Consider the following 26,676-nt stretch of genomic DNA (forward strand, 5'->3'; position numbering starts at 1 on the left):
AAATTAAATGTTACGGTATTTGTTTGTATCACCTGAAGCCTAATTCGAATGAAATGGAACCATTCATCCATTACAAGCACAATACAACAGGTGTACAATAAAAGCAAAGAAGGTCATGTGACAGGGTTAATAAACAAGCTAAAGGGTGGAGGAGTGGATTCCAACTGGCTTCACTGCAATTTGATTAAAAGTCAGTGGGCAGGCATGTGTGTTGAGTAAACTGTGTCAAACTTTTGGGTTTTATTGTTTTATTAGAGGAAGTGGTGGCAGGTTGAGTCTTCACACACCAGTAGGTGGTGCTACTTGCAACTGTGTAGCTGGGTGTGATCCATCCAGACACTAGAAGAAGAAATACAAGAAAAAACAGGAAGCGTCAATTTTTTTGGATTGTCGGTTATACAGTTGATTCAACAGTGTGGACGCAATGTCATTGGATTTTGTTCGGAAATGCCAGAGGACCAAAGGTTACCTGCAGAGTTAACGTGTGTTAGCTCTTCCTTCGTCGGGACTGGGGCGACTATCATGGGTCCGCTTCAGGTAATAATACCCAACGCAAGCGGCTGAAGTTTCTGTCTCGTGAGGCGGCTCGAAGGGTGCTGGAGACATGGATGAAGTGATCACTCTCAGCTCCGACAGTGAAAAAGAAGACTCTGATGTGGAGATCGTCGGCTCCTTCGGCAACGGTGTTACGACCAACCCTGACCCGCCGCCGCCCCTCACTGCAGTGCGAGTTGATATTGGCCCGACGTTCAACGTCCCACAGGTGAGATGCCGCGCGAGCGAACGTACCTCGGCTGTTACTGTAGAAACCATTGTCTGTAACTTGTATAAGAAGGTAGTAGCGAGTTCTAACTAACTTTTAATGTCCTCGAGATGTCGCTGCAGCTGTAGCTAATTAATCGGAACTTAAACCGAACAGAAACGTACAGTGTTTCAGCTTTCCTCAGGTAAATATAGAGACTTTATCTCCTCTATTTCTGCTGCCTTGTCGAGGTGAGTTTGTCGGATAAAGCTAACAAGAGTCATGAAGATATTGCCTTAGCAAAGCTAAATGTGTAGCTTAACCTAATTGGGCTGTTCCTGTTATTATAATACATAAACATGGATTGACTTTAACACAATTTGACTTTGTTTTGGCGTCGTGTCTGTTCCCACAATCCTGTGGTGGTGAAATACTTTTACAACACGATGTGAATTCTAGGTATGTCCATTTGAGCTGCTAATGTCATCTGCCCTCAGGTGACGCAAACCCTGCCCTGGCAAGCAATCAATGCAATGTGATGAATAGATAATGTGTTAGTTATTTCTATCCATATGCTTTGTGGCTTTTGCTCTACTGTTTATGGTTGTCCTGCTAAATGTAATATGTTTACTTTATTCTTTATTTACATTTTCTAACATGGCCATATCAAATGAAAACATTGCAATTTTGCCATAAAGCAGCATTACTCAATGATTTCCACAATGGCCTAATACACCCAGAGATATGAAAGGGAGAGATACCCCCATATTAAGGTTGTGGTGAAATATCTGTGTGCCTTCTCAGAAGTGTGGATTATCAACTAAAAATACAAGTTTCACAATTTCATATACTTTAATTATTGGCCAAGAGAAAAGTCAGTGAGAACTGCATGTGTTTATACTGACAGAATCAGAAGCCATGACATTCTTCACTGTAATTACATGATGTTTACTGTTTATTTAGAAGCCATGACATTCTTCACTGTAATTACATGATGTTTACTGTTTATTTAGAAGCCATGACATTCTTCACTGTGATTACATGATGTTTACTGTTTATTTAGAAGCCATGACATTCTTCACTGTGATTACATGATGTTTACTGTTTATTTAGAAGCCATGTCATTCTTCACTGTGATTACATGATGTTTATTTAGAAGCCATGACATTCTTCACTGTGATTACATGATGTTTATTTAGAAGCCATGACATTCTTCACTGTGATTACATGATGTTTATTTAGAAGCCATGACATTCTTCACTGTGATTACATGATGTTTATTTAGAAGCCATGACATTCTTCACTGTGATTACATGATGTTTATTTAGAAGCCATGACATTCTTCACTGTGATTACATGATGTTTACTGTTTATTTAGAAGCCATGACATTCTTCACTGTGATTACATGATGTTTATTTAGAAGCCATGACATTCTTCACTGTGATTACATGATGTTTATTTAGAAGCCATGACATTCTTCACTGTGATTACATGATGTTTATTTAGAAGCCATGACATTCTTCACTGTGATTACATGATGTTTATTTAGAAGCCATGACATTCTTCACTGTGATTACATGATGTTTATTTAGAAGCCATGACATTCTTCACTGTGATTACATGTTGTTTATTTAGAAGCCATGACATTCTTCACTCTAATAACATGATGTTTACTGTTTATTTAGAAGCCATGTCATTCTTCACTGTGATTACATGATGTTTACTGTTTATTTAGAAGCCATGTCATTCTTCACTGTGATTACATGATGTTTACTGTTTATTTAGAAGCCATGTCATTCTTCACTGTGATTACATGATGTTTATTTAGAAGCCATGACATTCTTCACTGTGATTACATGATGTTTACTGTTTATTTAGAAGCCATGTCATTCTTCACTGTGATTACATGATGTTTACTGTTTATTTAGAAGCCATGTCATTCTTCACTGTGATTACATGATGTTTATTTAGAAGCCATGACATTCTTCACTGTGATTACATGATGTTTACTGTTTATTTAGAAGCCATGACATTCTTCACTGTGATTACATGATGTTTACTGTTTATTTAGAAGCCATGTCATTCTTCACTGTGATTACATGATGTTTACTGTTTATTTAGAAGCCATGTCATTCTTCACTGTGATTACATGATGTTTATTTAGAAGCCATGACATTCTTCACTGTGATTACATGATGTTTACTGTTTATTTAGAAGCCATGTCATTCTTCACTGTGATTACATGATGTTTACTGTTTATTTAGAAGCCATGTCATTCTTCACTGTGATTACATGATGTTTACTGTTTATTTAGAAGCCATGTCATTCTTCACTGTGATTACATGATGTTTACTGTTTATTTAGAAGCCATGTCATTCTTCACTGTGATTACATGATGTTTATTTAGAAGCCATGACATTCTTCACTCTAATAACATGATGTTTACTGTTTATTTAGAAGCCATGTCATTCTTCACTGTGATTACATGATGTTTATTTAGAAGCCATGTCATTCTTCACTCTAATAACATGATGTTTACTGTTTATTTAGAAGCCATGTCATTCTTCACTGTGATTACATGATGTTTACTGTTTATTTAGAAGCCATGTCATTCTTCACTGTGATTACATGATGTTTACTGTTTATTTAGAAGCCATGTCATTCTTCACTGTGATTACATGATGTTTATTTAGAAGCCATGACATTCTTCACTGTGATTACATGATGTTTACTGTTTATTTAGAAGCCATGTCATTCTTCACTGTGATTACATGATGTTTACTGTTTATTTAGAAGCCATGTCATTCTTCACTGTGATTACATGATGTTTATTTAGAAGCCATGACATTCTTCACTGTGATTACATGATGTTTACTGTTTATTTAGAAGCCATGACATTCTTCACTGTGATTACATGATGTTTACTGTTTATTTAGAAGCCATGTCATTCTTCACTGTGATTACATGATGTTTACTGTTTATTTAGAAGCCATGTCATTCTTCACTGTGATTACATGATGTTTATTTAGAAGCCATGACATTCTTCACTGTGATTACATGATGTTTACTGTTTATTTAGAAGCCATGTCATTCTTCACTGTGATTACATGATGTTTACTGTTTATTTAGAAGCCATGTCATTCTTCACTGTGATTACATGATGTTTACTGTTTATTTAGAAGCCATGTCATTCTTCACTGTGATTACATGATGTTTACTGTTTATTTAGAAGCCATGTCATTCTTCACTGTGATTACATGATGTTTATTTAGAAGCCATGACATTCTTCACTGTGATTACATGATGTTTACTGTTTATTTAGAAGCCATGACATTCTTAACTGTGATTACATGTTGTTTACTGTTTATTTTTCTCTTTTCTAGCTTTATATCGACCTCACCGATCCCAGATGGACTCTCCCAGAGCTGAAACACAAAAGACAAAATGCCTCTGCCTTGAGGGTGGTAGACCTGACTGAGACCAACGTAGCACACGGGACGATATTGGAGACAAAGAATTTGCCACCAGATGACACTCGATTGAAAAAAGAAAGTACAAATACAAATCAAACTTCAAACAAACCGGATTGTAACTTGAAGGAAAGCTCATCAAGAGACCCAACTCTTTTTGCACTACAGAAGGACTGTTGCAGCCTAAAGCCAAAGAAGAGACCTTTGGATTCTCAAACACAACACCAAACGCATCATCGCACAGCAATTGTAAAATTAAGACGATTCCCTTTCCTTGAAACTCACATTGCAGAACTGAAAACATCAAAGTGTTCCGTCTATTTAAACAACGATTGCACACAAATGTCACTGAACCTAGACGATAATAGTGAAGCGCCGGAATGCATTAGTAATTTAAGGATAACTACGGAATCACACGGTACCCACCTGGATCCCTCGCTGGAGTCTACGGTGGTTGAATCTCTCATCAGACACGAAGAGCAAGAGAACAGTAATACATCTACGAACACACAGTTAAATGGTAAAACATCTCCGCTTCTACAGACCCCAGCTGACTCTCCCTGCTCAGACAAAGGGGGCTCTGCTGCAACCTCAAAGGAGCCCAGCACTCGTGAAGACAAGAGAGAGGACTTTTGCTCATCCGTGCCCACCCCCCCTCCAACATCCAATTTGTCATCCCAAGATGAAGCACAGCATTCCTTACAGGAAGAAGTCGTCTGCTCCAAACTGATACAACTGGAACTAGACAAAGGGGAATCTAGACAAAGCTATCTCTCTGATCCCTTATTCCCCAACTCTCCTCCCACAGGACCAAACCCTTCTGAGCATTTTGGTCTAGACTCTCTGTCCCACACAAATCCCATATCTCCGAACATTATGAGCCAAGTCGACCCAACACCCACCTCTGAGCAGACACTAGCCGAGAGTCCGACTGAACGGCAATCGGAGGAGCTCAATGCTGATGAGGCCTCAAACAGCTCTGACTCCCTGCACTGGAGCATCCCTAATGAGCCTCTTTTGTCAGTGTCCAACGAGGACATGGATGACAGATCTGGGGCCGGGACATACAATGGGGATCTGGGCATTGACAGTCCAGTGTCTTTTCATTGGCAAGAGGGTAGTGACGGAGACGAAGTGAACAAAGAGAGCTCATTTGATATGGACTTTAGGGTGGCCAGTCGAGAGGACAGGCACTTTGTGTGCCCAGTTACACTCAGGAAAATAATGTCTGGAGCAGTTCAAGCCCCGGTAAGAGACATTTCTCCAAATCTTTCTGTTTCCATTGCTCTCTTTGCACATGATTATATGCTAGGCGGAATGTACAGACTCTATTTTCTTTTTTGTTTAGCTTAATGAAGAAGAAGAAAAAGGTTTTGGAGCTGCAGAGGTGCTGTGCCATCAGAGCCTGAGCCTGGTTTACAGTACCATCGATGAGAACTACCCAGAGGGCACTTTGCAGCTCTTGTCTGACCTGCTGCAGCCCGGTTACTATCCACCCAGAGATATCACTTCCCACCTGCTGCGTGGCATTCTGCTTGACCTGCAGTGTCCTCATCACCTGTGCGTGCAGGCCTTTAATCTGCTGATGAGGACACAGAGGTGAGCGGATCTCGGAATAAGAGTAATGTATTATTCGTAGCCTTCCTATTTAAATGATTGATCTGTCCTTTACGTCCCTCCTTCCGTCTTGTCTCTTCCATGTTTAGAGTTAGAGATTAAAACTGCTTTCTGATTGCAGACACCACATGGCTGATAGTACCACAGCGCCATGGGACTGGGAGTTGCTGACCTCAGTCATGGCCGATCAGGTACTATATCAGATAGCAAAATGTGTCATTGGTAAAAAAAAGTATTTAGATATTTCTTTCACTCTGCCGTAGTATGCATATACTTACAGCTGAGTAGCTGTTTTTGTGATCTAAGTACACTGACATGTCCCTATCTGTGCCCTCTCCTGCTTCCTTGTTCCCATACAAAGAGACATCCATGTGCGGTTGTGCGTATGCTCCTGGACTATATTGTGCAGACTTTGGAGGACGACTTGCAGGCCAAACGCTCCATCTCTGCACTCCACCACTCCATTGCCAAGGCAACATTGTCGTGTGATCTGCAGTTCCCTCGTGTCAGGTGCACGTGTTGTTTATTTTTTGTGTTGAAAATGTTTATGTTTAGTTCAGGGGATCAAAACCTGTAAACTTCCCACACAAATGATCATTCCTACGCACTGACTTTCATACTGTTATGCACTTTTACTTGTGTCTCAACAGTGGCGTTTGATTTTAAATGCACTGCTATTCTCTGTTAATGTTGCATGTTATTGGATGATTGCCCAAAAAAAACACCTCTTTGGTGTGAACAAAACTCACAGCTGTCTTAAGAAATTGAGGGTTCAAGAGAAGACGTAACATTTAAACTCACGTTGTCATAAAGGCTACTTTATGACATATACAACATAATATTGCACATCACTCTATGCTAGGCTGATCACATTAATGTTCATAGATTAAAAATAGTAAAGTTTTTAATTCATACTTTTTATTTGTGATAATAATGTGGATGTTTATTTGTTTTCCAGGGAGGTCATCAAGTGGCTCTTCTCTGCCATTATGAAATCAACAGAGTGTGGAGAGACTAGAGAAGCAGCCAGAGCGAGAGATGAACTAGTCAGGTCAATCACACATTCTTAAATAGTTTATTTTAATTTTTTTATAATGAATTGTTCTATGCATGAATATATCATTATGGCTGCTTTTATGCCCGTTTTCCCCACATTTTAAGTTTTTGTGCCGTTGACCCGTGCAGAATGGTGTCCATCCTCCAGAGGATGCTGTCCCTGGCTCTTGAGGTGGACCGTTCTCCAGCTCTAAACTCCGTCAAGCTGTCCCAGGAGCTCTTCCATATGCTCATCAGCAATATACCTCTGCGAGCACACAGGTGAGGAGGAGGACAGAGGAGTCGAGTGAGGGAGGCAAGATGAGCCGGTTTTGCTTCATCATGAATGGAAAGTTGAAGTGAGCGGAAGAAACTATTTTCTTTAATATACAAAGATCACCTTTTCCTGTGGTTTTGTGCCACTGGAATATTCATAGACTTTTGAAATTGTCAATTATAATTGGTACGTACAGTAAATTATTCATAAATTAACATAGTTTGCCTTTAAATATTCAATTTGAGACGAGTTGTATAATATCATTAACAAAAAAAATCAAATGCGTGGCAATCAATGTCATTATTTATTTAAAGGATTAATACATTTAAATGGAGTCACAAAATGATCATGAAGGTTTTTAAATTGAACTTTTTGAAATATGTTTTCGGAGCTATCGCGGACTAATCTGTTTCTGACGCGCAGGATGTTGTTGCTGGAGAGCCTGCAGAGCAAGCTGCTGAGATGTAAGCTGTTGGAACATCTGTTGGACTATGCATGCCCACTGAAAACCCCTCTGCCCATGTCGCTCAGTCTTCTGCTTCACTTTCTAAAGTACTGCACTCTGACACCAGACCCTTCGGTGAATATCACTCAGTCAATCAATCAGTCAGCTGTTGCTCTTCACAAGATGTAGTTGTGTTAACATATGTGATTTACAATCCAACACTTATCCTCCAGGATGGTACTGAACGGTGGCAGAGGTGGGAAGAGTTGGTCCATCTTCTCTGGATGTTGCTGCTCAGCTACAACAAAGCGATGAAAGGTGAAATGTTGGTAAATGCCAGTAAACTGTGCAACAGTATTTGCAGCTAGCTGTAGCCACGATGCACAAACGATTAAATGGGATTACCAACGTTTCTTCACGGTACCCTGAGAAAGACTGTCATGTCGAAACTTTGTTAATATCAATAAATAAATAGTTTGTGCATTGTGGCTACGAGTGTGTAACTGCTCTCCTTTCCATAATTTGATGGGAATTTCTCTCAGAATGATGAAACATGCTTATTATACAAAACATGATCAACTTTCTTCTTCAATAAATTCTAAAGAAATACATAAATACATAAGGTGAGTGAGGTGATCTGGTCAGAATCAAAACCAACGTCCGTACTGACTAGAACAGCTCTCCAGTGTCCTGCTGACTTTAAGCAGACGGTGTTTGGAGCTCGTGAGAAACCTCAGATCCCAGTAAATGTGCAATATGTGGTGGGACACCATCTGGGATTGTACTGAGCTGTTTTATTGGAATCGTTTTTTTTTGTACAGCAGAGAAAGAAAATTGCTTACTGTGGTTAAAATGATTAAACAAGACTTGGACTTTCCTGGTCACATAGTCAAATGTCTTTCCCTTTCCTTCCTACTTACTATAATTTACCAATTCTCTATTTCTGTATTTGGTTCATCTCTGGTCACTATTGTGCAAATATTCTACTGAATAAATGAATGAATTTATTTTACGCTATATGCCAAATTTAGATATAATTATAATAGGGAACTTTATTCACTTTTTTTGCCATTCCTGTGCTCTGTCCTTTTGTATGTATGTGTTGATTGTTTTGACTCACAGTCACCTCTATTAAAATGTTTGTATTGTCGTTAAATATTAAGTATATTTGTGATAGTCTTTTAACCACTGATATCCATAGATATTATTTATCCTTGAGAATGCCTTTACGACATGGGTTATATTAACTTTCACTAACTGATACCAGATGTACCATAGCCCTGAATATTAAAACATTTTAACAAGAGCAATAAGCCCATTTTGGTTTAACTTGTTTCATCTGTTATACCCAGGCTATCTGTGCAACTCAGTCTCTGACCAAAGAGGCAGTTTTGCCAACTTGGTTTACAAGCCAGATGATATGATATCCAAGCCCGCCATCCGTGAAGCTATGGAGGTCTTCCTGTCCAGATCCCAGGCGGACCTCGGCCAAGCCTTACCTCTCCATGTGGAAGAGTCCCTCACTTATCTGCAGGATCACCTGCTAGATGTCTGCCAGTGTTGAAATAAAAGACTTGTTCTCTGTTTCTTGAATGAAATGTTAAAGACTGTACTAAATTAATATTTATATTTTTGTATGAATTGTCTTGTTCAATTATTGTATTCTAAATAAAGGCCGTGCCTTGTGTTTTATGAAGTAAAAATATATTGATATCAGGCATCTCTTAATTACCTATTATCAAAGGCATCAGTTTATCAATGAGCGCAATCTTCCTTGGATCGCCATACAAATGCAACCATTACGTCATTACTTTGACTGCATTACTATAGTCTGCTAACTATGCATCATTTGTAAATAAGCCACAGTAAATTGAACTGTGGCATTCCATCCATCCATAACTTGGTCCATCAACTCATCATTTTTAGGATTTTATTTACTCTGGTTCAACAGCTGGTTGGGCCGTCTGCGCGCTGACCAATAGGATCACGCGCTGTTATCGACAGGGAGAAAAAAAAAATCCCCTCAGTCGCCATGATACAGCAGCGGAAACGGGTGAGAAGTAGCTAGAAAACAAAAGAGAACACGCAGTCGTCCTCGCGATTTGGTATGCTCTTGCAGGTATGAAAAACAGCAATCATTCCGATTCGACCTGAACAGTTCTCAGACATTTCACCGCAATCGTATTTGGACGTTTAAAGCGCCGTGGTCGTTTTTTTAAAAGTAGGACTTATCTGATAGGAAGTCGCTCAGCTTCGAGTAATTGAGATCTGTTAGCTTTGAGCTAACAAGCTACCTCGAGCTATACTAAATAGCTCGCAATTTCTTGCAAACCCAGCATTGTGTCGCGTAGTGAGCTCATTTCGCTCTCAGTTTACAACATAGTAGCCAATTCTTGCTTTTGGAGGCTAGCTAGCGGTAGCTAACTAATGCGCTTTTTTTGTGGCCTTGTGTTAATGCGCAAGTCAGTGCTTTGCTATTATGTAAACAGAAATTGTGCAGTATCCTTTAATATACTTGTGCTTCTTTTTAGCTAACCTACTCGCAAATGACGTTAAAGCCAGTTAACTAATATCACAATATCACTAACGTCGCGTGTTCGTTTACTATCCTGCTAGTTAGCAAACAAGCTAGCGTTTAGCTATTTAACGTTTGTTATGTATAGTTTGATAGCTAACGTTACCTATTTAGGTTAAGCTAGGCTAATGAGTTAGCGACAACGAGAGGAACAATCGTCTAATTTTAGCTAGAGGTAGCTATTTTTACTCGTTTTCTTAATGCAGTTTTATATTCAGATATTCGCCAAAGGTTAATTAAAGCTTTACTCTGTTCTAGTTTGCTAAGTTCAGCATGGAATGTGCTACTACCTTAATGTTGCTTTTATGTAACTTAACTCTGAAATCTCAGTCTCTAAAGAAAGCAGTTTAAAGTAAATTGTATAGTATTATAAACGGTTGTAAGTAATGTATCACTTAATATCTGAATTAAAAACGTGTCAACGTGTGTACATATGGTAACATGTGTCCATATGGTAACGTTAGCCTTTTAAAATGTGTCACATGTGGTTACCCGATGAGCTAAAGTGTACACTTCCTGTAACCTAAATCAGTATTCCAGCTTTAGCTGAAGGACTAAATTCCTTAAATGTCGTTCAACTGATGGCATATAGGAGATCTTTGACTCTGTCCATGGATGATATTGTAAATCAAAATGATCTCTGCAGTGTTATAGGAATGCCCAAGGAAAAATATGACCCGCCGGATCCCAGGCGGATGTACACAATAATGTCTACTGAGGAGGCAACAAACGGGAAGAAGTCATACTGGGCTGAGCTGGAAATCAGCGGTGAGTATTTTCAGCGAGTTCCTAGTTTAGTAGGTAAAGTAGTGTTTTGTGTATCTACCTTTCAGAACCCAAACCCTATTGGGCACATGTGACAGGCCTTTTACACAGCAGACATTTTGACATGTCATTTTAGGAATAGCACATGGTTCTGTTCTATTAAAATGCCCACTGTAAGAGCGACCCAGCATGCACTGCACCAGGAATCATTCATTTGATTATTTAAGTCAAAGGCGATTGTCACTGTTAATTGTAGCTACAGTCCCTTGTAAGGCTGGTAGAGATTATTTTTCATTATAAATTAATCTGCCAATTACACGCTTGATTACCTGCTTGGCCCATAAAGATGTCAGAAAATAGTGTTGAATGTTCATCAGTTTCACAGAGCCCAGATCAACAGATTTCTTGTTTTGCTTGACCAACAGCCCAAAACTCAATGATATTAAATATAGTTTATAGGAAACTCAATCATCATATATCCACATGTTAACCAGAACAGATGCAGGGACCAGTTTATGATAGGCATTATCCCTCACAAATCAATTTAAGGATTTGTCCATTGTTGAAGTTGTTAGTTTATTTTCTGTTAATAAATTTGATTAATTGACGAATCATCACAGCTCAAATTCTGAACTGTGTTTTGCTAGGTTTGAAAAAGGTCACTGTAAAATAGTTTTACACTGGAGAGGCAACATGGTGGGTGTAATCAACAGTCTTAACGTGATTCTGTTTGTCCATGTTTTCTTGTTTTCCGGGAAATTAATGCGGTCCTACAGTTATGCACAAGCATCATCTTAACTATTGTGAAATCATTCAACCCAGTGTTGACCCATTCACACCAATGGGAAACAAGTTGTTCCATGTTTTTGCTTTGTTGCGAGGGGAGTAAATAATTGGAGAGTTGAATTTAATTCTCCTGTACGTGTTCTTTTCCCACCGTCACTGCAGGCCGAGTAAGGAGTCTCAGCACAGCCCTCTGGTCTCTCACCCATCTTACTGCCCTCCACATTAGTGACAACTCACTGTCACGCATCCCGCCAGACATTGCCAAACTACACAACCTGGTGTACCTGGATCTCTCATCCAATAAGATCAGGAGCCTGCCGTCAGAGCTCGGCAACATGGTATCTCTCAGGTTAGTAATTTTAGGCTATAATTAACCCATAATTCAGGTACAGCTGTCACAGGGTTGATCTTAAACTCTCACACGTGCTACACACCGGTACTACCCATTATGACAACATGTGTTTTTTCAATCAATCATAGATTCACAAGATACCTGCCAATTTTCTTCCACATTAAGTTCACATTAACACAGTCTGAAGAAGGAAAGCATGGCGTAGGCAAATACTGTTTGTCAACGGCAATAAAGATGGTTGTTTCTCAGGAGGGCTGGTTTCTAATAATCAAATTCCCCTATGTCCTCCACAGGGAACTGCTTTTAAATAACAACCAGTTGCGAGTTCTGCCATTTGAATTGGGGAAACTGTTTCAGTTACAAACACTGGGGTTGAAAGGTGAGTGGCTTATCAATCATATTTTTGTAGCCATTCTAGCCTTGAAATCCCATTGTTCTCTTAGCAATGATTCAGCCCACTTTTGCTTTTCCTTCACCAGGAAACCCACTTGCACAAGAAATTATGAGCCTCTACCAGGAACCTGATGGCACGCGGAGACTGCTCAACTACTTGTTAGACAATCTGGCAGGGGCTATCAAGCGCAGTGAGTCCCCCCCCCTTCCCCTCTCTCTGGCAGTTCTGAGACCGGAACAGGAATTGCATATTGCCAGTTTTTATTTCCCCCAAAAATGTCGTCAATAGATATAGGTGGTGAAATTGTGAACCCAACAGCTTACAGGACCTTTAACTAAATTGTTTGACATCTGTGTTCATGTTGTCCCCCATATTAAAACATTTTTTCTCCTTCTGCTCAGTACCAACAGAGCAGCCCCCGGCCCGGTCATGGATTTCCCTCCAGGAACCAGACCGAACACGGGCCTCAGGTAAGGACGACATACCCGAGGTTAATGCTCTTTAACAGATGACACAACCAACCAAAGTTTATGTCAAATTGTGCCTCTATACAGAATTTTGGGAGAAATAAATCAATAAATACAACAACAACAAAAACCACTCATTCATACACACACAAAATCTATTTGGATGTGTTGCCAAAATTCTCTTTTGAAGTGGAATAGAATTTACCTTGTTTACCGAATGCTGCGTAAGATAAATGTTTTTCCATGTATAGACAGGAAGAAATAATACAGCACTGAGCTAGACTTTATTATGGTCATTTAAATTTAAGACTAGTAATTAAACAACTTTGGAAACGTCCCCTCCTAAAAATATCTGAGGCAATAAATCATCAGCTTCTCCAGCAATTCTAAGTTCCGTCCTGTTTGTCCATTTCTTCCCACAGCACTGTTCTCCGTGATGTGCTACAACGTGCTGTGTGATAAGTATGCCACGCGTCAGCTATACGGCTACTGCCCCTCTTGGGCTCTAAACTGGGAGTACAGGAAGAAATCCATCATGCAGGAGATAATGGGCTGCAATGCGGACGTCATCAGTTTGCAGGTGAGAGATGGACGTCAAAGCGTGTCTTCAGGTTTCCACTGAAGTGAACTAAATGTTGTTATCAATGCAAATCCAACAAGATGTTTTTTGACTACGCTTCAAGTCGACACAATAAAAGCCACAGCTTATGCACGCCAATAAATGCTCTTTTTGTTCACCAGTCTTGTATACAAATTTCTTTTGTTCTTTTCGGAAGGCGGTGTTTGTTATCCATGAGTGGCTGTCAATCTTTCCTGTTGCCCATCCTGACCCGTTTCTCGTTGATTACAGGAAGTTGAGACGGAGCAGTACTACAATTTCTTCTTGCCCGAGCTGAAGGAGCAGGGGTACGAAGGCTTCTTCAGTGCAAAGTCACGAGCAAGGACTATGTCGGAGTCGGACCGTAAACACGTGGATGGTTGTGCGATTTTCTACAAAACAGAAAAGTATGTACTCACTATTTTTGCAGTCATTGTCCTTTATATCTCGTTGAATAGAATTAGGACATACAATTATTTGATTAATCTTCTTAACGTTAAATATCATTTTTTGATTTTATTTATTTATCCAAGTCCGAATCCAGTTAATAACTTCATATCTGATATTGCATGAGGATAGTTGGGATAGCTCCTAATATTGCTGCTTAAGTGACTTATAAAGTGTTTTTGTTGTGTATTTATAGTTGTAAGATTTTTTTCCTCTATTTAGCAATAATTTGAACAAAGAAATTAGATATGACCGTATACGCATTTCACTCAAATCTGTAATGCTGGGAAACTGAAACCTGTGCTTTCTTTGTTTTTAATTGCGGTTGACGGTGTCTTGATTTTGTTGAGCGGTGTGGAACCACCACTGCTGACCCTACCTAACCAGTTTGACTATTCTGCAAACTAGCAGGTCTCTTTGTTGTAGCCATCAGATGTCACTGTCACAGCTGTGAAACCACAAGCCGTCTGCATTCAGACAGAATATTGGGGGTTGACATTGATGGCAATCTTCAAAACGGGCTCTTTTTATACCGTAGCACATCGATTTGAGTACTGAATTTTGTATCCATATTTTGAGAAACTTGCGTTTGTTTGTGGAATATGAAAGTGGTGCTTTTATGAGTCAGCCATAGCTACTTACAATATCCAGCACACTTCTGCCCCTCGACATTGGTGGGGCGTTATGTGAGAAAGCACTTTTGAAGATTGTTGTTGTGGTCAGTGAACCTGAGCTGTTAATGTTGATTTCCATTAAAGGGGCACAACATGGGTTTCGCACATTAAAGTCTGTTTCCAGGTTTTCTCAAGTACTATTGCATATGTAGGGGAAAAAGTTGTATGAAGCATTTTGTGGCTCCACAGAGAGCCGAGTTAAGGCTAATGCATTTCATTAAGTGATTCCTCAAGTTGAAAATGGGAAATCGGCTGATGTGGAGTAACAAAGATGTCAGACCTCTGTAGCTGCTACTCGTGTCTGCTTGCATCCTGAGGCTTTGTTAGCAGCTGCACGCATAACCGCAGAATCTCTAAACTGTTGCTGGACATGTTGTAGGTAATAAAGGTGCAAGAAAGAGACATGGAATAAAAAAGACTATCTCTGCTTTTGCTGCATTGATTTTGTTGCTTTCAGCTGTCCTGACTACGAGAATACGATGCTAAATTGTTTGGGTACTCTGCCAAGACGACATGAAAAAAACATCAGTCCAGTTTTTAATAAGTGATATCATTAAATAATGACAAATCGTTTTTCTTTTTATATGTAAATCATAACATAAACTTAATTATCTGAGATTAAACAGAATGAATTGTTGTAGAGTTTTGATATTGGATAACAGCTTCTAGTGTTGTTGAGGTAAAAACAATGCAACCTGATGGCATTCATGTGACTTATTAGCCTGCAATAAAAAAAAAAAATCATGTATTTGACATTAATTTAAACACATAGAAGGCTGAGGTTTAGTCCATACAGCAGCTGGCAGTGCTGATCTCTGCGTTCTATTGAAGCAGATAAGTCACCATAAGTTGAATGGTTTTAATTTGCACTCTCGTAAAAATGTATTTTACTGCATGTCATCAATCTTATAGCTTTACCTAAATCATGCTGCACTATGTCAGACTTCTGCTTGCTTTCTTGCTCCAATATTGAGCGGCATCAAGTTTTACCAATTAACTAAATGTGAGTCCGAGGAGCTTCTCAGAGCTTTGGGAGAACAATGTTAGTCTCTGTTAAAGTCGGTTAGCTGGAAAAAAGACCTAATTGAATACATAATACAATAGCCTACATGATTAAAAGTGTTGTCATGCATGAGCAATTGAAGGACACAGCTGCAGTACCTTTGAGCCTGAAGATTGCTCCGCTTAGTTTAGATATTTCGATAACTGCTTCTCTTAAGTTCCGAAGATAAGAAAAATCCAGTCTTCCTGTCACTGAAGCAATTCATTGCTGTCCTAATCTGTAACTTAATAAATTCTAACTATCATTACATTTTATTCTTCATGCCTATATCTGTGTTTACAATGTACTGGTGGGCTACTGGACATGGACAAGACATAATAACAGCTCTCACTTGTCACTGGCTTGCTAGCTTTTAGTTATGGACAAAAAGCTGAGCTCTCGTGCTTTGGAACCCACATGTACAAGGATGCGTTGCACGAGCAGCGATTTCACTTTGGCTGATAAATATAGAGAATAAACTCATATCACGTCATTGAAGAAAATATTCTTCCACCTAAACGTTCAACAGTACACCTTCTGAATTTACGTTTCTCTTTGACTCCGAACTAAGAGGCTTAATTGTCTTAATAACTCGTCGTAAAACATGCCACATGCTAGCAGCCTTGAGTGGCCTCTCTCCGGCTAAATATCACGGTCAGCCAAAACATGGTAAACTGTAATGTAGCGGTCACACTAACACAAAAATAAAACTTATAACTGCAGGTGTTTTTCACACTATATACATAAATTGGAAAGAAGAGATAAAGTTGAAAATAAGCGAATTTCATTTTTTCAAATAGGATTATTTGAAAAAGAAATTCCAGATGTCCTAAACTGAGACAACGTGTGATTTCAGACTTGATCCAGGATCTGTTTGCAGCGCATCATAAAGGAAGCTTGTTTTCATGAACTTATCTCCGACACTGCTTACAAACCTTAAGCCTTCTCTTCCCTCCTCCTGTTGACCTCCAGGTTCAGCGCAGTGCAGAAGCACACAGTGGAGTTCAACCAGCTGGCCATGGCTAACTCCGAGGGCTCGGAGGCGATGCTGAACAGGGTGATGACCAAGGACAACATCGGGGTAGCGACGCTGCTCGAGGTCCGCAAAGAGATGATGGAGGCCTCCTGTGAGTAGACACTCTGTGCTCATCTGTGGGACTTCTTATTTGGCCAAATACGATTGGCTAGTCCTGCTAATTCTGAATCGACTGTGGTCGGAAACTCTCTTACCTAAGGATTGTAGGTGCTCCATGAATGAATTCTTGGGGCTGTGTATTTCATTAGCTGGAATTCCTGCCCGCGTCACATCTCCCTGCTTGCTTTTCTCCCTCCTCTCAGCTGGAAAGTCCCTCCACGGCATGGAGAAGCAGCTGCTCCTGGTGGCCAACGCCCACATGCACTGGGACCCGGAGTACTCCGACGTCAAGCTGGTCCAGACCATGATGTTCCTGTCGGAGGTGAAGAACATAGTGGACAAGGCCACACGCAGCCTCAAGTTGTCCTCTGTCTCTGGGGAGATCAACGCCATTCCACTGGTGCTGTGCGCTGACCTCAACTCCTTGCCCGACTCTGGTAAGTACGCGAGGCTAATGGAGCGACACGTTATCTGACCGCAGGGGTTCGTTTGATTGTACATTGAAGATTCTACAACGGTGACGGGTAATCCTTTAGGTTGTTTCCCTAACGATGTGTTCAAAAACTTCTCTGGATAAGCAGGTCTGTCCTTCATGGCTGCTTTGTCAGTTTAACAAGAAAAAAGGAATGAGCACCCAAACTACCCCCAAAAATAACCAAAATGACTCTATATTTTTAAAGATTGTATTGTATGTATGGTAGTGGTGTAACGGATCGATCCGTGATCCGTTCGGATCACCCCTCACGGTTCGGATCACTCGTGAACCGCGGATCAATTGAGTATTTATTTTCTTCATAGTGTGTAATAAAGTTTCACTGCTGCTGTTCCTTTTCAAGTAACAAGTCCCCGGATATCAATGCAGAATGTCAGTGAACAGGTATAAAGCAGTAGTGTGTTCACGTGAACGGCGCAGGTTAGAACCATTTAACGGCGAAAGTCATGACGAGCGGAGGAACTTGAGAAGCCCCCGGCGTCATTTAAATCGCAAGTTTGGGAGCATTTTGTCTTCCCTGTAACTTATGACAGATAAGGGTGGTGGACGAAACCGTTACGGTATATAGGCATTATTTAAAGAGAAAGACACACGATAACGGCAATACATCGGCATGTCCACACATATGAAGAGACACCATCCCGTCTGTCAGCGACGGGGGACACTCCGTTGTAGAAAACAAAGGATTTCAAAATCTGGTTAAAAAGCTTGAGCCACGCTACGAAATCCACTCACGCACCCACTTCAGTGTGAAGCTGTTTCAGGCCTCTATGAGAAGGAAAAGACTGACTGCTTTCACCACGGCGGAGTGGAGAGTCATAGTCCGGTGCTGCAGACACGCCCCCTCTGTGACAGTCACACAGACGCACACCTGGGGCAGGTGCTGACAGAAGCAGCAGAGTGGAAGCTAGACAGGCCCAATAGTAATATTACAGTCACCACAGAAAGGTCTACTCTACCCTCTCCCCAGGCAATGTAGATATTCTCATCTTTTTGAAAATAATGGTAATGGTAAACATTATTGTATATTTGAATGACACCTGACAGGAAGTAAACATAGACCCAAGTTGTTGCCGAGCAGTTCAGTCTAACAGTGAAAGCTAGCTCACTGGCTGTTTCTTTCTTTCAGTATTGATCAAAGGACGAGGGTATCAACATACCTCATGTTGCACTTAAACTTAACAGAGTTGAGGATTCTTGAATGTTTTATTTTTATTTATTTATTTCATTTGTTTCAAATTGGACATCTTCAATATTTTTAGTTTTCATGTTAGACTATAGCCCAAAGTTATTTTCTTTAAGTGTTCTTGAAGTTCTTTAATTAATAAATGGAAAGCAAAGTTATATTTGTCTCCTCCCCTTTTCTTTGTTGATCCGAAAAATGATCCGAACCGTGACTCAAGAACCGCGATCCGAACCGTGAGGTTTGTGATCCGTTGCACCCCTAATATATAGCCTTATTGCACCGGCAAACTGACAAGTGGTATGTGTGTCATATCTTCAGTTTATTACTCCCCACAGACGTTATCTTAAACTTACTTGACAATTTGGCGTTCTCCCGTCCAGATAATCCAGCCATGTAACTGTCCATTCACAAGAATGGCCAGCGCCGGAGCCCCGGCGCTGGCCATCAGACCTTTGGAGCTTGTCCAGAAAGCTGCAGCTCGCCTGTTGTTCAATCGCCCCAAGTTCTCCCACACAACTTGCCTTCTCCGTTCTCTACACTGGCTACCTGTAAGAGCCCGCATCCAGTTTAAGACTCTGGTGCTAGCCTACAGGGCAGTGAAAGGAACAGCTCCTTCCTATCTCCAGGCCATGGTCAAGCCCTACACCCCGGCCCGACCTCTTCGCTCTGCTGCCTCGAGGCGACTGGTTGTCCCGTCGCTCAGAGGTCCCTGCGGCCGATCGACCCGGTCGCGGCTGTTTTCTGTCCTGGCCCCTCAGTGGTGGAATGAACTCCCCACTGACGTCAGGACGGCAGAGTCGCTGCCCATCTTTCGGCGCAGGCTGAAAACTCACCTCTTCAAGAAGGCCTACCCTTCCGCTTAGCACTTACCTAGCATCTACTGTATTCATACTAGCTTATTGCACTTATTTTTTTTATATTAGCTTGTGGCACTTATTGCATTCCTTTGTTTCTGCACTGTACGTTGGCTCTGGTTTATGCTCTTAGATGCTTGTTTGAGGTAGGGACATGCACTTATTACTTCTGGTGACTAGTTGTTCTCTCGAAAACCGATGTTGAATACACTTATTGTAAGTCGCTTTGGATAAAAGCGTCTGCTAAATGACTGTAATGTAATGTAATGTAAGATGAAATCGCACACTTTAGGATCCTCCATGAATGGTTCCTAAGAGAGGCATCTACCAATCTTTGCCAGTCGTAACTCACAGAACAACGCATTGCTCGTTGTAAATAAATAGAACATATTTCAGCAATGTAATCCATCAAATCACACTCCAGGAAATTCTCTTACTAATGATTCCATTTGACAGAAGACTGATTTAATAAGAACGACGATCGGAGTGAAGCACGACCAAAAGACAGACTGCTGATAAACCTTTCACTCTCACTCTTCTGTTTCTAAAAATAAATTGTAGTTATTTGATGTTCAGCTACAGATTTATACATCTATTTAGGTATTTATTACTTTAACTTGGATGTCACTTGGTAATATAGTTTATGATTGTTCATTTCTGGGGATGGTGGATATCGGCCGATTAATCGTCTGCTCCAAACTATGGTTTTTATATTTTTATAAAACAGTCAATGCAGAAAATAATCTGCAGACTAATCAACAGTGAAATGAATCATTATATGCGGTGGTAATGTTTTGGCAGTTTCTTGGCATGAAGTAAACCCACACCTGAAAAACGCTACACTAAGACCTTCCACACAATGTTTGATTTCAAAACCTTGGAAATATCTACCGACCATATCTGCATGCGTCTAGTTTATCTATCCGTTATTTTGACAAATTTGTTGAAGCTAAAGTTGTCCTGAAAAGGTATTCAGCCTCTCCTGCTTCATGTGTTCTGCAGCGACCATTGCAGCCCTCACAATAACTAAAGACAGGACAATCACACAGATTGATATTTTGCCTTGTTTCTATGCACAAACAGCGGCATGGCTTGCCATGAAGGGCGGCTCGAATAACTGCGTTCATGTTACAGCTCGTACTGCTAGACAGGCCGTCGGGCGGGATCACGGTGATAGTAGGAACTGATTTGTCTCGGTCTGTTGCGACCTTGAAGTGCCGCTTGACTTTTCCTTCATTCTGATGGAGACCACCACTCATCTCTTCCCTCTCTTCAGGCGTGGTGGAGTACCTAAGTACTGGTGGGGTGGACTGCACCCACAAGGACTTCAAGGAGCTTCGTTACAGCGACAGCCTCACCAAATTCAACTGCAACGGCAAGAGCAGCTCGTCCAACGGCAGGATCACCCACGGCTTCAAGCTGAAGACCGCTTACGAGGACGGCCTGATGCCTTACACCAACTACACCTTCGACTTCAAGGTGAGTGCACTGGCGGCACAGATCTGCGTGTGGTCGTGGTTAATACGGCTGCTTCTTTATCAGTGTGATATCAAGGATGTGTTGCTTTGAGGTGACTCCCCTTGTCTTCTCTCCTCAGGGTGTCATCGACTATATTTTCTACTCCAAGCCTCACCTGAACGTGCTGGGTATCTTGGGCCCCCTGGACCCCCACTGGCTGTTAGAGAACAATGTCAGCGGCTGCCCACACCCCCACATCCCCTCCGACCACTTCTCCCTCTTCAGCCAGCTGGAGCTCCTCCTGCCCAATCTGCCCCCCCAGGTCAACGGGCTCCACCTGCCTGCACGCAGGTAGTGAGTCCCCCGCCACGTCACCGGGGAAAGCTGCCTCTCCCGTTCAGACCCTCCTCCCTCCCACTACCAGCTCTTCCCTCCACCACACCGGAGGAGGAAGACAAATACACAACCTGTAAAATATTCGTACAGTGAGGTCTGGCCGACAGGGATTTCGTATAATGTTATAGATAATCTATATTTTTCTTTCTCCGTTTTTTTTGTTTTTTTGTTTTTTTTAACTGCTTGATTCAGTCCTGTTCGTGTATCATATTTTGTGTTTTGGACTCCCTCTCCTCCTCAAAATCCACCCATCTACCCACCCACCCACTTTGCTTCGGTCTTTCCTACTACAGGGGATGGTAGCTCATTCAGATTGGTCGCATGGGCCACCGTTTGGTTTTAGAGTGCGGGGAAGCTGAGAAGTGGCTGAGGGGACGACGTTCCCTAGCTGGTGGTCTGCCCGTCTGTCTGTCCGTCTGTCTGTCCTGTATAAATCTGAAACCAGCATCGACAGCAGACTCGTCAGTCTCGGACCTCCATCGTTGGCTCCGGCTTGTTTCCCCCGGGCAGCCGGCGTACTTTCTCAGTCTCTTTTTAGGATTCACTTATCAGTTGAGTCGGATGTTGCTGGGTCGGATCAGCCTTTAGCTGGTAGTTAAGCGGCCCTGGAGATGGATGTAGCGCAGCTTGCATGAGGTGAGATTTCCCGCTGTCATTCTGAGGTGCTGAGGCCTTTTCGTGTGGTCACGGCCTCCCGCGGTGCTACAAGATAGTCTCCACCTCTGACCCCGGCCCTGGTGCGTTAGCCACCAATCCCACAGATGTCCCGAGAACTGCATTCGCCCGGTTTCCCTCGGGCTGTATGTAGTGTTAATTTGTGAAGGAAGGATATGGCGAGAAACTGAGGGCAGCTACCATCTTGTTTTTAACCCCAGCTTGTATAGTTGTGAGGCGAGGCCTGTGCTAAGGGGCCCATGTGGCCCACGTACCCCCATTTCTGGTCACGGGATTTAGGCTGATGGGCAAAGCGATACGGGGCTTTCACAAATCTTTTTCTTTGTCTCGATTTGCTTTTAGGCAGAGAGCGAGTGATGACTAATACACAGGAGTAACAACCAGCATTCCTCTCACTGTCTGGAGTTGCCATCCAACTCCACACATGCAAGCTTACACACACACACACACAACTCAACACACAACACAGGTAATTTGCAGGCAGATCTGTAGCACTGTCTCGGAGGCCAGTAGTGACTTTCCCCAGCCATGAATTCATACACAAAGCCGTGGTTTTTCCCACAAGTGTTTGTACAGAATAGAAATCTAGACTCGGTCTTTACATGATTGTATATGAACCACAAAAGACCTGTTTTCTGGCGTTTTTTTGTACTAAGAGTAAATTATGATCAGATTTGAAGAAAAAAAAAAAAAAAAAAAAAGATTGTATTGTAAACTATGGCTAAATTTTTATCCAGTTAATGTTGAGATGAATTGATATTACCAGCTTGTACAAAAGACGTAAGAAGAGGTTGTTCAAGGCGTTCACTGTCACAACTTTGCACTCCCTAGATATTAGCTGTAATTGATGTATCGGTATTTTTATTATTTTCCTCTCCCCCTGCTGTTGATTTGATATGCCGGCCTATTGCTGCAATTGTAAATAGACCACAGAGTAGTCTGCCTGTTGCTTCTCACCCATTAACGAAGCCATTGATCCACACTGCTGCCATCAGTTCAGATTAAAGGACACGCAAGGATGAGTCGCAGCCCACCAGTGACTCCACATCTGTTCATCGATACATCTCACACACACACTCCCACTAGTGACGTGTGACCCATACTTCTATTAATCCCACATGTACAAGAAAACATCGTGCCTCACTGTAGCAGTTGTCGTTGTCTTGCACTATTTACATTTGACGAACGCCTGAACAACCTTTTCTCCTTTTATTTTTAAATACTGTTGAGACATTTGTGAAGATTTTATGTCCTTTTATTGGTTTTTGCTGATGTTGATTTCCTTTTTTATGAGCTGTGACAATGTTATGATGATGTGTATATTCTTCCTATTCATTGAGCTCTCTAGTAATCAGGTATGCTTTCTCCCCTCCTTACGGAACACCAGTAGGATGTGTAACCTTTGTTGAATCCACTCGCTCTGATTGTTTGATCCCTATTTGTACCTTAGCACAGCTCCACGGCCAGAACCCCCGAAATATCTCTCCCGTTGCTCCTTTCCAAGGCCATGAAATCTAAATCTCCTACGCCTGTCCATCGCCCTATACCCCTCAACTGCCCAACCTCAGCCCTCCCCTACCCCACTATATTACTCAAGCCGTGTCTTTTTAACACCCCTTTGCTCAACCACTCTGTATAGTTCTCTTCCCCTCGTCACTAGTGCCATCTGTGGACCCCCTACCTCTGCGTTGGAGAAGGTGGAAGGCCCACTTTGCTCTGCTTATTGGACGAGCGAGGGATGAGGGACAGTGAGCTCAGCTATTTCTCTCTGAAAGCCAGACAGGAATGTTGCGATGAATGAAATTTGTAGATGTCGCAACAACAAAAAAAAAAAAGAATTAATTCGACAGACATGCTTTTATGAAAATCCACCGGGTGATGAGCGCTTGATTGATTGAGATGTAGCTCCCCTCACTCTCCGGTCCGTCATCTTAGCGAATAAAGATCGAATTTACTTTAATGTATATGTTGAAATGACATTTTTTAAAGCGAGAGGGAAGCGAGTAAATAGGAAGTGTACGTTTAGTCCTCAGATCAAGGTTTCTCGTCCCTTTGTTTCCCCCTACATGTTTGTCTTTTAACTTTTATTTTGTTCTCTAATGGAAACCAATGTGTCCAGTTTGATTCTTACTTTTCCTGAATGGCATTAGTATTGTAGTAGATTTAAAGGCTAGCTTTTTTGTAAAGTGTGAATAAAAGATGTATCTCATGTTTCCTTTCTAAAAAGATAATGAATTGTGTTTTGATGTGTAAATCATGAATTCTAAGACGGTGTTATGTTTGCTACATTGTTTTTTTTTTTACTTGTACTCAATATATATATTTTTTGCCCCCAAATAATATTTCCATCACAAACTAAATCCTCTGTAGAAATCATGATGGTGAGACGTTGTCTTGACGGGTTGATTGGAGGAGTTGAATGTTGATAATAATGCCTAGAATGAAGGATTGAGAGCTCATCGGAGGGAAAGTTCCTGCATCATTGCCATCAGTAAACACGTTCAGCACAGGGATATTCAACTTGATTTCTTTATTTGCTTTTCAGCTTTATTTTGGATGTTGCATGGCACTAGCTGGAGAGTGCTAGCGCCTTTAGGTTAGGACAGCAGAGCTGTCTCACTAGTGGCTGCAGTTCAGTACTAGAACCACTGTTCTGGTGTAAGATGTGTTTTTAAGCTAACGGAGCGCCGCTGGTCGCTTAACTGGTCCTGTGATGATTTTGAGTACTACTAGTCCATTTCACTCTGTTCTTGTGCATCACAGTGGTTAAATCTGTTACACTAGCTCGTTACTGTTGATGGTCACTGATGTGACTCTTAAGTCTTTTTGGTTGTTGACTGCCCCCCCCCCCCCCCCCCTTCTCCTCACCACCTTTGTTAAACCAGACTTTGACTTCTGACGGAACATCTGGCGAATCACACAGCCGAGTTATGTCGCCCTGTAAGCTCCCGTTGAGCGCTCACATCGTTAGCTTTGTAGTTTCCACTGTTGCATTGTGTTTAGTAGTTGGCTTGTTTAGGTGTAGAGTAATTTCCCAGGCTGCATCTCTTTGTAATGGTGCACACCAAAGCTGCTTGTAGTCCAGTTCTCTGTCGTTGAGCGAGTTCTTTCTCCAACCACTCACAATTTTTTAATTTAGTTTTTATCCGCATCATAGTCTTCATGAAATGTAGGGCTGTAAGGAAATTGAGGTACTTTTGTCCTTTTTTTCCTTGAATCACATGAACAAGTTGCATTCATAGTCATACTCTATGGTTTGGTTTCTCAAAACACACACGCACTCGTTCTAAAGGCATCCTTTTCAAAACAACTTGGCAATAATACCCAGAAACATTCAGACCCGCACAGAATGGGTTTTTAAATATTTTATCTGGAAAATGTAGCTGTTTCCTCTTTCAAACTGTGGTTGTGGTTTCTTTTGCTTCCGATATCTCTCATCTTCGACCTGCTCGACCGTTTTGTTCCCTGAACACCCTTCTTTGACCCCATGTATCATCCATCTTGTATATTTGCTCATCCTCCTCCCTGCCGATCTAGTAGTAGTTGTTCAATGATCAGGATTGTCTATCTGTAGTCAGCCGAGTACATATATTGATCTGTGTCACCGTGTTTATGCACTGGACCAACTATTGTTTACCATTCATGATATACCAGCAAAAAAAAAAAAAAAAATAGAATAATGAAACACTTGCACAATGTTGTAGAATGTCCATTAATCCAGATGAGAAATCAAAGGCAGCTGTTTTCAAATCAACGCATACTGTTTTAAAAAGAAACTGAATGGTAAACAATGCTTTCTGTTGTACCCCTTAGCCGTCCTCTTGATTCTCTTCGGACTAGTTTTCTTTCTTTTTTCCGTTTGACTACAGGTTCTGCTTGTTTCCTTTACACCTACCTATGTATTTTCCTACTTCTGGTTGAAAATAAATTCTATATTATCTGTTTCAGGCTGTGTCATCTCTTATTCTTTGCAATGGATATTGAAAATAAAATCTATATCTGTTTCTCCTTGTGCTGCCTCCTTTTTCTTATTCTTTCCAGTCTTTTTCAGACTTGATTAACACGCGACACTGCACAAATTGGACGGCAGCTAGTATATTTAGTAGTAATCTTCTCCTATTCCTCAGTCCAGTGACCTTATCAGAAATGTGGAAAACATGCAGTGACAGCAAGCAGACTGCTAGCTCACAGCCTGCTCCCCCTCTCCTCACATGTTGCACAATCTAAACCATCATTTGTGTGGTGGTTGATGTTGAAGATGCAACGGTCTGGTGCCAGAACTTGCAGGTTTTCATTCCGACTACATTCTGAAGCAACTGAATTAAACGTGAGTATCGGTGGATGTTTGGTTGCAATTAAAACCTGCACACTCACAACTCACAGTGACACGTTTGTCCAGACGAGTGTGTTAGAGAGACCGTCATGGTTGAAGCCTCTGTGTCAGCTAGTACACTCACCCCCTGAAGTGTCTTTCGGTAAGACACTGAACATTTATCGGGACCACGGGGGCTGTTTTTGTAGCCGAGACAGACCTTTTGTTTTTCCTCCAGGACAGCAAATGAAAAGAGAAGTTCCCATTGGGGATCAATAAAGTTTAACATGAACATTTAATACCTAAAATGGCCCGGGGATGACAGATGTGTTTTATCGTTTGTGGACACACGGTGGAGCCAAAGGATCAGGCTACGAAACGGAACCGAGAACGGAACCATCTGTGTCGTCTACTGAAGGAGTTAGGATGCCAGGTCTGGAGTTAGGATGCCAGGTCTGAAGGAGTTAGGATGCCAGGTCT

At 41.4% G+C, this 26,676-nt stretch overlaps 2 protein-coding genes across 4 annotated transcripts; both read left to right on the forward strand.

The window, feature by feature from the left end:
* Positions 1-361: 361 nt before the first annotated feature.
* simc1 (SUMO interacting motifs containing 1) lies at positions 362-9,292 on the forward strand. 2 transcript variants are annotated; one of them, XM_076103511.1, is made up of 10 exons: positions 362-763; positions 4,127-5,461; positions 5,562-5,812; positions 5,952-6,021; positions 6,192-6,340; positions 6,789-6,881; positions 7,016-7,147; positions 7,566-7,722; positions 7,821-7,905; positions 8,940-9,292. In XM_076103511.1, exons 1-10 carry the CDS (start codon positions 605-607, stop codon positions 9,149-9,151), a joined length of 2,643 nt encoding a protein of 880 aa, XP_075959626.1. In that variant the 5' UTR covers positions 362-604; the 3' UTR covers positions 9,152-9,292. The 2 variants fall into 2 exon arrangements, 1 of the variants encoding a protein (XP_075959626.1); XR_012957371.1 differs by lacking the exons at positions 7,821-7,905; positions 8,940-9,292 and having other exon boundaries at positions 7,016-7,224; positions 7,566-7,704.
* A 299-nt stretch (positions 9,293-9,591) lies between these two features.
* LOC142963291 (CCR4-NOT transcription complex subunit 6) lies at positions 9,592-25,888 on the forward strand. Of its 2 annotated transcripts, none has more exons than XM_076104047.1 (12): positions 9,592-9,706; positions 10,809-10,930; positions 11,876-12,062; positions 12,359-12,444; positions 12,545-12,649; positions 12,861-12,929; positions 13,349-13,506; positions 13,777-13,931; positions 16,660-16,814; positions 17,026-17,259; positions 20,632-20,834; positions 20,953-25,888. In XM_076104047.1, the coding sequence occupies exons 2-12, from the start codon at positions 10,819-10,821 to the stop codon at positions 21,166-21,168; spliced, it is 1,680 nt and encodes a 559-aa protein (XP_075960162.1). In that variant the 5' UTR covers positions 9,592-9,706; positions 10,809-10,818; the 3' UTR covers positions 21,169-25,888. The 2 variants fall into 2 exon arrangements, with proteins under 2 accessions (XP_075960162.1, XP_075960163.1); XM_076104048.1 differs by having other exon boundaries at positions 9,611-9,640.
* Positions 25,889-26,676: the final 788 nt, after the last annotated feature.

The sequence above is a fragment of the Anarhichas minor genome, unplaced genomic scaffold (genome assembly GCF_050575085.1).
Source record: "Anarhichas minor isolate MPS153535 unplaced genomic scaffold, ASM5057508v1 ptg000028l, whole genome shotgun sequence".
NCBI classification, from domain to species: Eukaryota; Metazoa; Chordata; class Actinopteri; order Perciformes; family Anarhichadidae; genus Anarhichas; species Anarhichas minor.

Bases quoted from the DNA above. Each gene is read 5' to 3' on its own strand.
- simc1 (XM_076103511.1), top strand. From the start codon at position 605: ATGGATGAAGTGATCACTCTCAGCTCCGACAGTGAAAAAGAAGACTCT. The intron at 5,462-5,561 runs GTAAGAGACATT...TTTTTTGTTTAG, and splicing joins CTGGAGCAGTTCAAGCCCCG to CTTAATGAAGAAGAAGAAAA. The intron at 7,148-7,565 runs GTGAGGAGGAGG...TCTGACGCGCAG, and splicing joins ATACCTCTGCGAGCACACAG to GATGTTGTTGCTGGAGAGCC.
- LOC142963291 (XM_076104047.1), top strand. From the start codon at position 10,819: ATGCCCAAGGAAAAATATGACCCGCCGGATCCCAGGCGGATGTACACA. The intron at 12,650-12,860 runs GTGAGTCCCCCC...CCTTCTGCTCAG, and splicing joins GGCAGGGGCTATCAAGCGCA to TACCAACAGAGCAGCCCCCG. The intron at 12,930-13,348 runs GTAAGGACGACA...TTCTTCCCACAG, and splicing joins AGACCGAACACGGGCCTCAG to CACTGTTCTCCGTGATGTGC.